Source organism: Erigeron canadensis, chromosome 7 (assembly GCF_010389155.1).
Source record: "Erigeron canadensis isolate Cc75 chromosome 7, C_canadensis_v1, whole genome shotgun sequence".
Classification (NCBI taxonomy): Eukaryota; Viridiplantae; Streptophyta; class Magnoliopsida; order Asterales; family Asteraceae; genus Erigeron; species Erigeron canadensis.
Window position 1 is genome coordinate 31,227,803 of NC_057767.1, and position 13,950 is coordinate 31,241,752.

Here is a 13,950-nt window from a genome sequence, read left to right on the forward strand (position 1 = left end):
TTGAAAAAAAAGTAAATTTATTAATGAATATGTATAAAAGTTATACGTCAATGAAATTTTTATGTAGTAATAGACTCAATATTTAACTATTCTACCATACATTTCTATCAATTTATATACTTTCATATCTACTCGATAAAGATGATATGCCAGAGTTCCAAGAACCACGTAGACCTGATTATGGGGAAAAAAAAACTAGCAAGTTGGCAGCAGTAGCAAGACGCCTTGTTTCATCATCATCAAGTCATTCGAACAAAGAAGCAAAAATCGACTTGTTAAACGAGACAATTAACCGTATTGCTAGTCTTCGTCATCAAGAACAAAACGACTTCAAGATTTTAGGAAAGAAACTAGAAGGCTATTCGGGTGAACAACTCAAGACCATGCAAGTTCTCCAAAGGCGAGCGATGGAGCGTAACATGAAATATGTGAACGGAGACGAAGACAACAATGACGAGGAGTAAGGAGTAATTTTAAGTGATACCTTAATGTTTATTTAGGTTTATGGTTAATGTTTATCTAGCGTTATGTTTATCTAGCTAATGTTTTAGGTTTATGGTTAATGTTTATCTAGTGTTATGTTTATCTAGCTAAATCGTAACATGAATTATTAATGTATCTTTTAGGATTATGGTTAATGTATTTCTAGTTTATTATTAATGCATTTTACTTTTTGTTTTTAATGCCTTGTTTCTATTATTACTAACATCTTTTTAAAAATACATTATTAGGAAAGACATAATTAAAAATTAATATAGGTGACATATTAAATAAATAAAAAAGTGTTGTTCTACGTTCTGGGTGGTTCTGCATCCATAACTGTCTAAAGTTGATGAAATGATGAAAACTAATGTGGCGCTAAGATGACATTCTGGATGGTTCTGCATCCTGCATACATACCTCTTACCATGTAGGACCAAGTAAGTGGTACAAGCAAATATTTGAATTTATTAAAAATTATATAACTTTTGATTATTTCTAGTACAATATATATTCAAATAGTATAACTAAACACTTTTATTTTATCACAGTAATTTGGGTGCTACAATTCTCGATACTTATTTTAGCTTTTTATCTAAATATAACTGATAGTTGTTTGAAGTTTCTACTGATAGTTCGTGTATTGTGTGTATTGCTTTTTGTCTAAAGATAATATGGATTCATGTTGGTTCCTCCACGATTGTCTTGAGACGGTTTGTAGCTTCATTGCTTACGGTGTGGTTAGTCATTAACAAATCATTGCCAAATGTTCCTAGGTTATCATTCCTACTTTTCATCCACCATATCTATATTATTAGAACTAAACAAAATCTCAAATGTGTCAATAAATACGTTTTTCTTAATTAGTTAGAACTCATGTCCCGTAAGTCACTATCCTCACGTATAGATAACAAGATATAGTTTCGACACTAGTCTTTAACAAATTTTAAACTTGTGATATCTAGCGTTCATCTATGGGCTGATGTGTTCACATATTTACTCACTTGCATAAACATACAAATGATATATGTTTATGTTTGTATATTGAAAAGTTAAATTTGACTCCCCAAAAGGTTGCAACTTGCAAGAGTGCAATGGTCAAAAACGGAACAAATTAAGTGGGGTTGGCTCATTTCATTTTAAAAGTTTGGCTATTTGACCTTATGTTAGATGCAAGCATAGTAGTTAGTTCAGGATCATATATATCGATATATCCTCCATTTTTATTTATTTATTTTTTTGCCATTAATGCTACTAACTTAAAGATTTGTTTTCTTTTGCTGTTTGTGGATAAATCGTCTTAAGAGTTAAGAAAATCATGAATGATGTTATTGACTGTATGAATCACTTTCCATCAAAATTACTATGGTGAACAAGCAATGACCTGGCGAAAAGAAGTCTTATCTAAGAATGACTGTACAAAGGAATTACCGTCAAAACAGCGTTTCTGGTTAACCAGTAAAACATCTGGCATTGACTTGTACAGAAGAAAAGTTGTACAAAATGAGAATCAACATGAAATTTGGTTACTATATGTCTATATCTATAATACGAATATACATAATTCACGATTCAGTATTTGAAACCAATGATAATAAACCAAACTAAAAACAGTATATATGAGATTCTTATAGAGGAACTAAATCAAACCGACAAAATATGGATGATACGTGTATATGGGTTTAAGAGATGGAAGCAACAAAAAATATACATGATTACACAGAGAAAGCTTCTTATGCTAACGATCTCAACCAACCAAGAACTCCAAGGAGACCAGCATCTAATACTGGTGCCTTCTTTTCAAGTCCTGCAATGCCAAATGTATGTCGTTTTAGTAATAACATTTAAAGATAAGAGTACGACAATCATCTTACAAAAACCAGCGTTAGGCTTGGTACAAATCGTAAAATCTCACTGAGAGATTATTTATTAAAGTTATCTAAGTTTATTTATCTATGTTAATAGGCCAAATGGGTAAAGAATTGGTTAAACAGGTTGATCAAGTCAAACGGTTTAAAAGGTACCCACAGTGTATTCTTATGTAATGAACCCCTTAATCAGTTTATCCATATTATTAGATTATTACTAGAATAATGTAATTTTTGATCATATTTGACACACTAGTTATTTCTACAAAAGTTCAAACTTTTTAGAAGAAGAAAGTGTTTCACGTCAAACCCACTTGATCCGTGTGGACCATGTTCAGGATATTACCAATTTTGAAACTTTACAAACAAGAAAGAAATATAGGTTACGCTTACCAACGTCAGCTGCTACCCGGTGTGCACACATTACCCCAGAGAACGCTACAGCTATAACACCTTGTCCTGGAAAACAACTATCGCCCACACAATAGAGACCGCTTATAGCCTACACAGTTCAATACAAAAAACAAAGTTAGAACTAAAGTGAAACAATCATTTAAGTGTGAAAAAGCTTCATTATCACAATCCAAAATTTACATGCATCCAATTCAAATCCTTACGACACTCTGAAATGAAAAGCCAATATGTATCTCAGATTTGAACTTACAGTGGTATTAAAAGGCATTCCCAGCAAGCCCTTGGGCACGCTACGTGGCATTGGCCCGTATGTGCCACTATCACGAGCCAGGTATCGTCTGTGTGTCTTTGGTGTGCCCACCTGTCAATGTTCGTAGCTGTAAGTTGTTGAACATTTTCATCTTGTCGGTATCATTTATATGAAGATCACTTGATACTAATATCAAATACATGACAAACTGAATAACATAAAATGCAAGAGGAACGGAAAAAAACTATATCAAGCTACAAAAGGGTAAATAAACGATTAGTGCTAGTCAACACTAGGTGCAACTAGTTAAATTTTTTCATTAACTTCTCAATTTACTACAAAAAAAAGACATATGAACTCAATAACTGGTTTGAGAAGGAAGTTTCTTTCAAAAAAATATTTTCAAGCAAAAGGGGAGCGTAGTACCTCTTTAAATTCAATGGAGGATTTGAGGCCAGGAAATAGTTTCTGTTCCAGTCTGCAGATAATTTTGTCTGCAATAAGCTCCTTCTTTGCCTCGTAATCTTTTGTGGAAAGCCCCTATTTTATTACAAAAAATAGAAAATATAATAAACATGCGATTTGAACGTTAAAAATGTATGTAGATATGGTAACATTCTATCTTCGTAGGTGTCAGATTTAACTGCAGAGTTTTCATTTTTAGAAGGTATCCAAGCTAATATTACATGCAACAACAACAATAATAGCAATTGTAACCAATCCTGGCATGGGATGTAGACAGTCTTACTTCTAGAAGAAACTCTGCCCAAGCTAACATTTTACCTATTTGTCCTAATTACATGTTATTATCAGAATTGATTTGGATCCACAGGTTTGTAATATCTATCAATACTTCCATAATCAGATAGATATACTTGATTGCCCATTGTAAGCATTGTTGACATATTGACAGTAATCCAAAAAATTTCTTCTGTTTTGTGATTATTCATAGGTATTTTAGACATTTTACTAGCAACAAAACACTATTGGTACCTATTATCCTCTTGTAATTGTTCACTGTATTTATTTACATTCGCAAGATTCTTTGTTTTGTCATTATTAACGAGATCTTGAGACATATCAATAATAATGGAATGTTTCTACGACAAAGGTACAGACGTACAGTTAACCATTTTCCCAATGTAAGCATTACCTGTTATTTATGGTATCAGTTTTTACTCCAATAAAAACATGAGAACCCAATCCCACGCATATGCGGAGTATAGGCTTCCTAAGTTATATAGGCAACAAAAACATTTTACTTCAGAAGCTAAAGGTACATGTTTTCTCATTAAAGCCGTTTAACATCTTAACATAACTGAATATTCATTATGATCCACGAAATCTTGGATGGTACATTAGAATTTTCACTAACAACCAAACACTTCCATAGTCAAACTGGCAAAGCGTATTTGCTCACTGTCAGAATTAACTCTATCAATATTCACCCACAATTTCCCTCTTAGTAGATCATTGAGAACGGGAATATTAGGCATTTTGCTAACAATGGAATGCTTCCAGAGTCAAGCTATGGTACCTGTTTATCACGCATTGTGATCTTTACCGCTAATGGCATAGCTATTATGATTCACAAGATTCCTCCCATCTCATATGGGTATATCAGCCATTCCACTAACAATCAATCACTCTAGAGACGAGTTGCAACGTATATCTAATAATCGAAAATTACCTGCCAATCCTCAATGGAAGAAGTTGTAAATATGTGCAGAATATGACGCCCTTTTGGAGCCAATGAAGAATCAAGTATAGTAGGGATACTTAAAAATACACTCCCATACGGCTCCTCCAAGTTTTTCCAATCATCCTACATGGTTATAACAAATCGACAAATGTTCTCTGTGAAACTAGGCACAAACAAGTCGATGTGACAAAATGGACCTCTTGATATACTAACACATTGAAATGGATAAATCTTGTACCAATGTTGGGAAACTCACGACTCGGATCGGCTCCGCAGGGTGGGGAGTTGGGTGTTTTTTGTTAACTCGGGGAGTAATCGGATTGCGATTTTTATATATAGGTAACAATTTTTGAAATTATATGTGATAAAAAAATTAGAAATAAAGTAAAAAATTCAAATTTTGACCTGATCTGGCTCGAGTTGGTCCGAGTCTGACCTAACTTTGACCCCGAGTTGACCTGACTCGACTCCCCGGATCCCCGAGTCAGGAGTACTCCCTGAGTGCTCCCCCAGCCGATTTTTACAACACTGTTTTGTACTGTTTGAAATGGGTTGGGTCAGGTTGACCCAAACATATTATGTATTAAAGGAATAATTATCAATCAAATTTGATTACATGATTTAAATAGTAATCTAAATGGTTGAATATACTGATTTAAAATGTTAATGTATTAGAGTAACACTTTGAACAACTATCGACCCGTGCACCTTTTAAGCTTTACCATTTATAATTTACCACGACCGACCAGAGATAAAAACATAACTTTGATTAAACCATTCATATAGGAACAGGCCAAAAACTGCCACCTCTGTACATAAGGCAAGGAAATAAGTGAGTACCTCGAGAACAAAATGGTGGCAATCCGTATCCAGTGGCAAGACCTCGGCTTTGACCCCCATGTGAATAGAAAGAAAAGAAGGAGCTTTTACATAAACTTTTTGGAAGTTTTCTTCTTCTTTCGGTAAATCCTGTTTTTTCAAAAGTTTGCCTACAATCAGAAAAACAGATAATTAATCATTTGAAATATAACGCTTAAAGACAATTACAGGACTTAAGATACGCCAAGTGAAACCTAACCGAAAGTATCCCATCTAGTAGCATTTGAGATTACGGTTTTGGCAAAGAACTCTCTTCCATCAGACAACTTTACTCCGACCTACGACAATGCACAAAGCACTTAAAAAAACAGGAAAAACCTTGCTTTCTATACAGTCCCAATATAAAGAAGTATACATGAATGAGGCGTAGATGAAGATAAAGTCTTGTAGTTTGTAACTTTGTATAACTAAGATACTTCATCTCATGTAAGTTGCAATCTTTTACATGACATCAGATCAATATAAGGAATTGTCTGGAAACACAATAACGCAAATTTTATGAAATGGAGCGAGCAGTATATACGTCTAACGTGTACTATTTTAAATGATCGATCTGTACTCACTGCTTTCTCGTTGTCAATGATAATGCTTGTGACATTTGCCTTGTAAAGTATTTCACTTCCGTAATCAACTAAACCTTTTGCCAAGGATTTTGCAATCCCTCCAACACCACCGACAGGGTAATTAATGCCCCCAAAATGTCGGTCACATAACACCTAATAAAAACAAAAGGTCATAAACATGGGTACTAGAACAAGAATTGATCAAAAAGGAAGTTGATGTTTACCATGCTTGCATTGATCATAGGTGTCTGTAATGCATTAACTGTGCTCACAATAAAACACTGCACGAACCAAGCATTTATCATTTAAAGAACATAAGCGTAACAAGCGAAATATTCTAAAACCTATCAGACAGTATTGGCTGACCTCAGCATCTATGAACGAGAGCACTTCAGGATCTTTTATGAAGTTGCGAGCAATGGTTCCAGCATTTTGTGGCAAATAGTAAGCTACAAAAGACAACAATGACGTATAATAACTTGCATTAAACTAGGTTCTGTTTTCTATCAGTTTTTCCAAGCCTCATCTTAATTTTTGGAATTAAATGGGACCCAAACAAAATGACACGTATCTTTGCTTTTCTCGACCACATAAAGATGACCCGCAAAATGACATTGTCAATAATCAAAGAAAGGCCTAACTCTCAAAGTAGTGATGTTCCCCCAAGGGTTCGATATAAATCAGATTGATTAAAAGCACTATGTGACAAGAAGTTTGACCCCGTCGAATTTTGCTACGGAAATACCGTTTAATTGCCCTATGCCTGTTTAAGGGAGAGATACCAATTATTATAACTTTGTGGGTCTTCTCTATTAACCAGAAAAACTAAATCAACGATTTCAGGTCCTATTAAAGGGATAGATGGATATGCATTTTGAAAGTGATTAGTGCAACTCGGAACCAGATAACCAGTTGATAGACATTTTAGAAACATTGGAACTTATAGTATTATCATTTATCAATAAACAGATTCGTCTTCTAATTATCAGAACTTATGAAGGTCCAAAAACTGGAATTTCATTCCAGCTCCAGCAGAGATATCTAAGACCACATTAGATTTAGTTATCTACACATTTATTGGTCACATTTAAGATATATCATTTTTCACGATCATGTCCATTATAGTCATTTTATCTGATAATTCTCAAATAGCTTTGTTGAACACTCAGAGATCTGATGATACCAGCAAAAGTAGGAACTAATATAAGTGAATAGGAAACTGGGACACGAACACAAAGAAAGTACCTAATGTTAAGCATTCCACGGGCTTCTTGAAAAACTGACCGAAGAGGTATAAAGGTTCCTCAAGAGACTTGAGTTCCAGTGAATTCAACGCATTGAAAATCTGTTACATATCCAAAAGAAAGTAGTTTTTAGCCAAAGTCTTGATTTAACACAAAGTGAAAAAAAAAACTAGATGCTGCAATCACCTTAATAAAAAGTCAAAACAGACCTTCCAGCATACATCGTAGAATTTCAGAATTCCTTCCTTTTCATGTGGGAATTTACTAGTGAGTTCAGAAACGAAATCATTATATTCTCTGTGTACTTGGACTGAGAAGCTATTAGGTAGATGAAAATGGACAGTGGTTGGATCGGGTATCACCTCCATTTTACACCCAACTGCCGCTAATGCTTGAGTTATTAAATTCAAATTTCCCTATGACAAGAGCGAACTAGTTTAGCATGTAAATCATTTGATGGCTAAATGCATGAACCAATGTCATTAAACACCATAAATTCATTGTATATAGTTCAGCATCGTGTCTTTTCCTGTATAGTCGTTTTGAGTTCATTTTCAAACAAAAGTTTCATTCTTTAATACAATTTTCGCCAATTTCTCATTTTTTTCAAGCCTAATCTTCACGTCACATGTAATTATATATAACCAAAGCTTATACCATAAAAATCTTACGTATCGTATAGATTCATACCACCAAAATCATTACTGCTACCTGAAGTTGCAATACTCAGTTTAGTCATTAGTGTATTTGACAAAAGCTTTCTATGATTCTGATATAATGATAGTATGGGGTCAACATAAGCAGATTTGGAAGCAAGTAAATAGTTTGCCGAAAAATGATAATTGAAATAAGACATAAAATTACCTTGGTTTCCCTAATTTAAACACCTAAATATATGAGTAGCGTAATGCTTGAAACCATAATAATTACAAGCTAATCAAAACACTCACTGAACTGTCAAGTCGAGATTTTCCAAATGGAATCTCCATTGACTTATAAAATTTCTCCAGCTCTCCATTTTTGTATCTAGAATTTGCTCATAATTGCATTTTGTTTTACCTTAACCAACATCCAGTCTATACCAATATAACGAAAATGACAAATAATGTACAAAATGATCGACAACATTATCTACATTCTACACTAACAAACATTACCATACTACATGAATATCAAACCAAACATTGCACGGAACAAAGTACCTTATCACTGAACCCGAACATCACAGACGAACCAACATCAAAAGTATAACCATCTCTCTCATAAAACCCAGAACTCCCACCAGGAATCACATACTTCTCAAGCACCAAAACCTTAGCTCCTTTAACCGCCAATTGTGTCGCCGCAACCAATCCACCAATCCCGGAACCAATCACAATTGCATCATAAACACCCTTACTCTTCCCTACCGCCACCTCATCTTTCTCCGCCACTTTACTAACATCCATAACTGACTTAACACTAACAGACAACAATTTCTGTCTTCTTTCAACTTTTTTCAAAAACCCCACTTCAAATTTACCATTATCTTGTTTTTTCAAGGGATTGAAACTAAAAAGACTCTGTTTTGACCATTGGGGCTCATGTAAAACAGTAAAATTTAGGGCTTTTAAAGGTGAAAAACAAGAAATTACCTGCCTTTTACATCTGGGTTCATAATAAAAACCTGAATTGCCCATCTGGGTATTCTTGAAACCATAAAAAGATTGAAAATTTTGAACACCCGTGTTCATTATTCCTGTTTTGCAGCTGCCAAAAGTGCCTAATTGCGTATTTGAGAGCAAAAGGTGAGTTCTTTCAGGAATTGGGGAGATGGGTTTTAAGAGGTGGGTTCTTTGGGACTTTTAAGAGGTGCTCGAAGAAGAGGAGGGGATTTTGGAGTAGTGACATGATTATGAAGATGATTCCAACCAAAATAACAAAAAGATTCGGTTACGAATGAGACAAAGGGATGTTTGGAATTTGATTATTTTAACACAAATTCGTTATTTTTCTTTTATTTTGCAAAAAGCAAAAATATTCAGTTCTAATTTATGATTTTATCTTTAACTTGACTTTGCTTTTTATAACGGCAAATTGGACTAATGACGAACCATTAGAGCATTATTGTGTACTAGGGGTGTTTATCGGTTCGGTTTTTAGTTATTCGGTTTATTTGGTTCGGGTTTTTTGTTTTTTTCATTTTTATTTTTCAAAATCAAAACCTAATTCAAAATAGAAAAATCAAACTGAAAACCAAATTAGAATTCGGTTCGGTTTCGGTTTAAAACCAAACTGACCAAATATGAAAAACACAAATTCACCATTTTTGTCTAAACTGACTTTAACCAAAATAGGTTCGTAATTCCGATTTTTCACCAAAGTAGTAAATTTAGACTTCAAACACGAAATGGATAAATAAGTAGCATAATCATCTAAATAAAAAACTAATCTTAGAAAGTACAAGAACAAATAAATTCTCTTTTATCATCATCATTATAAATTTTCAATCTTTGATCTTCAAGTTCTTCATTATTTTTCCATCCAATCTTTTCAAATTTTTCAAAAAGTAAATATAATAAACAAATAAAACATTTAATGTAAGAAGTGTATTAATAATGATGCATATAGAATAGACAAATATTAAATAATTATTGAAATACATGATAGTAATATAAGTATTCGGTTTTTTCGGTGTAACCAAATTTGTTATCATATACCTATAACCAAACCAAAAACCAATTATACAATTGGGTTTCGGTTACAAGCCAAACCAAAAACCAAATTCAAAACCGGTTTGGTTTTTTTCGGTTTTTTAAACGGTTCGGTTCACGGTTAAACCGGGTAAAAACCAGACCACAAACACCCATATTGTGTACGGTGGAAACACTTGATCACCTATTAAGCAATGCTCATACGCTAATTCAAAAGTAAACTCAATAAATAGGAGAAAACTCAATAATTAGACCCAAGGCCTTATGGTCTCAAGCCTTAACCCACTAGGCTATAAAAGCATGTTTGATGCCGACCTCGAATCCTATGTGGCTGAATAAAGAACCTATAATCATACCATTTAATTCGTTGTAGGTTCTTAGTTCTTTGTTGATGCAGGCCCAAGCCCAACTATTGAAAATCAGGCCCTTTTGTTTTTAGAAAATCAAGATAAAAAGAGGCCTCCACAAAAATGGGTATAACTTTTGCTAGAGGGCTCCGTTTTGGGCGTATGACCAGTCAAAACGACCGCAGAAACGAGACGCATCAAGCTGCAGGTTAACCTTCGAGCCCCGAAACGGCCTTTTTCTATGAGTTTTGGACAATTTTATATGGTTTTTTTCGGGATTTTTAGATTTTCTTTTTGTTATAACTTTCGGTCCACTTATGTTTTGAGGCTCATTCGAAATTTGCATCACTATTTATATGTATCTGAACATGGGAAGTGATCAGTTTATGTTGAATCAAAAATTCATCTTTTTCCTCTTACACATGAGCGTGTTTGTGTGAAAAACCGTAAATTTCGGTATTCTTTTTAGAATCAACGAATTTTAGAAGAATTGTTTCTGGGTATTCATAGAATCAACATAATCAATTATTTATCTTTATTCCGTCTGCGTCATTCGTTCGGCAATGCCAGCCTTCGGCGTCCCTTTAATTTTTGTCTGCATATATGTTCTCTAGTTTTGAGGTGATAAAATAATGATATTTAACAAGTAATATAAAGAAAAGTTGGGTCATTAGTTCACCCTTTTATGTTCAGATGTGAAATTATGAAAGATAGATGGATTCATTGATGCACTAGTGACATATTCTTTTATTTTTAATTTTAATTTCAGTTATACAATAGAATAAATTTATACGATATACCTTAAAATACCTATTATTCTACAATGATAAGTTAATTTGAAATTAAAAAAGCATATACATTTAAGGTTTTTCTTATTAAATAATACTTAATCGTAAGAAATTTTTTTTTTCTTAGACTTATTTATTTTATTACTAATAATGTATATTTTATATATATATATATATTTGAATAAAAAGTTGCTTAAAAGATAATATAAGTATATTTTAAAGTAGAAAAGAAAAATGAAAAAGTAGTATTCTGCGTTCTGTATCGTTATGTATCCATAACGGCTCAAAACTGATAAAATAATGAATGATGATATGGCGCTTAGGTGGTATTCTGGATGGTTCTTGATCCCTGAACCATACCTGATGCTCTAAAGCCATTGACAACTTAACTTTGTTTACTTTGATTGGACAGATTTGGGTTATGTTTTATATTTAACTTGTCAAATTTTACAAAAATGTACTGGATTAATTTACCAAAATCATTTAGATTGCATTGAAGTAATGTATTTTTTGCTTGCATATTTAACACTAATAATTATGGATTGCTCGAATTTAGAACTCAAGCTTTAGGCTTGGAATTTAGAACTCAAGCTCATCAAAATGAAGGTCTAAAATGATTGAATTTAGAAATCAAGCTTTCAGTTGGTTTAGGAAGTGCTAAATACCATTTGTTTTAAGCTCGTTAGTCTTAGATTCAAGAAAACGGGTGAAGTTGAAAAGGCTCTTGAAGTGTGAAATCTTCCTTATTTTCTTGTTAATGAAACGTAAGTTTATATGATGTCTTAGTCTGTGTTTGTAATAGACTAGGTCTCGTGGGCATGGCAAATCATGTGCAATAGTTTTTTTTGGCACAATGGTGGGTTTGTATGTACTAGTCAGTCATGTTGCTTGAATATTTTTGAGTAATTTATACAATTCACATGGGGTATAAAGTATGGTATAACCTTTTATAAAAAAAAAAAGCGGACAAATTTTTTATCATTAGGGACAAAAGATTTTCTAAATGCCCTTAGAACCACCGTCTACCCAATTAACCAATTCTTGACTCAGAAAATATCATAGACGGCCATAAAAAATTTGAAGAGATCTGAAAGACAGGTTAAGATATGATACATGAAAGAAGATAACATAAGCACGTATGTTTCACTTGATATAAAACACTTTATATCTTCTTAAAAGTGTTAAGTGTTAACCCTCGTATAAAAAGAATACCTCGACCTACATACCCGTGCAATATGCATAGTACGGCCGCTAAGTAGGCACAAACACAAAAAGAGTTTTAGGAGTTCTGTTTCTGGGCGGTTGCATTGAGATGGCCATCATTCATCATTTACTAATTAAAAGAAGATTGTGTAAAGGTACTTTAATAAATTCAAACCGTTTTATATCTATTCCTCCTAATTATAAATCACTTCATTCGAATTCTTGTTCATCATCTTTAAATAATAATAATAATAATCGTCGATCATCATCGTATGATTATGATGATAACACGTGAACGATGCCTTGAAATCGTTCAATGTGATGATACACCAACGGCCCGTTCCCTCTGTTGTCAAGTTTACTGGATTATTGCATCATGTCGTTACCCGACTGAAACAATATTCTTGTTCCCTTGATCTTTTTAAACAAATGTGTGCATTTGGTTTCCATATTAACAAGTACACCGCTCATATATATTGGCGTAAAATGTTATTATCGATTGCGTCGCACAAAACATGGTCTTACGGTCTTGGGCTTTTGCTTCAAACAAGGTGTCGAACCTCATGTCTCCACTTGTAATACACTCTTAAAAGGGTTCATTCGAGAACATAAGACTCATGAGGCAGAACAGTTGTTTCGTCTCATGAACAAACGTCAACTATGTGAACCTAATCTAGCCACCTACAAGATTATGATTGAAGGGCTTTTTAAGGTCGGATCTCAGTATCTCACTATGTGGCCATTGGTTTGCTTAGGCTTATCGATCATGGAAGATTAGGCGGTGGTTGTAAGGTTGATATTGCTACGTATAACTTCATCTTCGATAGTCTCTGCAAAGATGGAGTGATACGTGATGTTTACCGTCTCTTGATAGAAATTACTAATGACAAAGGCATCACACCCAATGTGCACACATACAACTCTATGATCTATGGCATTTCTATATTAGGTTATTGGGACGACAAGATGTTTGATGTGTTTGAGGAAATGGAGACTGAGAACGTCCATCCGGATGTCAAAACCTTTAATATTATTGTTGATGCACTCTGCAAACAACATAAGAAGCTTTTCCCTGATTCCAAAAGACTAAAAAATAACTGCAAAATTTTCAAAAGGGTTAGCATAGCAATTATAAAAAGAAGCAAAATCTTATCCTGTTTCGGATTAAGTTTTGGTCCTAACAAGCGGCATCAAGTTTTAGCCCAAATGTGGAGGGTGCAGGGTGACAATGCAGTTGCACAAGCCCTTATTTTAACATGAGCGAAAAATTAGACAATCGGTGGAGCCTTGAATCGGAATTTTTTGTACGGATACGACGATTTTCAGCCCATTTTCAGCCCATTTTTTGTACGTAACTGAAAGTTCGTATTTACACCAAATGGGTCGAAATTTGTCGTATCCGTACAAAAAATTCCTTGAATCGACAGTCTCCCTGATGTAGCCTTGAAGTGTCGAGTTTATGATGGATCAAATGGACTATTGTTGGAAGGAAAACTCAGTAGACTTGCGTTTGAAGAGT

At 33.8% G+C, this 13,950-nt stretch overlaps 1 protein-coding gene across 1 annotated transcript; it reads right to left on the bottom strand.

The window, feature by feature from the left end:
- Positions 1-1,990: 1,990 nt before the first annotated feature.
- LOC122608686 (prolycopene isomerase, chloroplastic) lies at positions 1,991-9,302 on the bottom strand. Its single transcript, XM_043781776.1, has 13 exons — positions 8,603-9,302; positions 7,610-7,816; positions 7,402-7,501; positions 6,523-6,605; positions 6,381-6,437; positions 6,157-6,309; positions 5,793-5,871; positions 5,555-5,703; positions 4,703-4,837; positions 3,439-3,552; positions 3,013-3,123; positions 2,742-2,850; positions 1,991-2,287 (listed from the first exon to the last, which is right to left on the bottom strand). The coding sequence occupies exons 1-13, from the start codon at positions 9,131-9,133 to the stop codon at positions 2,214-2,216; spliced, it is 1,902 nt and encodes a 633-aa protein (XP_043637711.1). The 5' UTR covers positions 9,134-9,302; the 3' UTR covers positions 1,991-2,213.
- Positions 9,303-13,950: the final 4,648 nt, after the last annotated feature.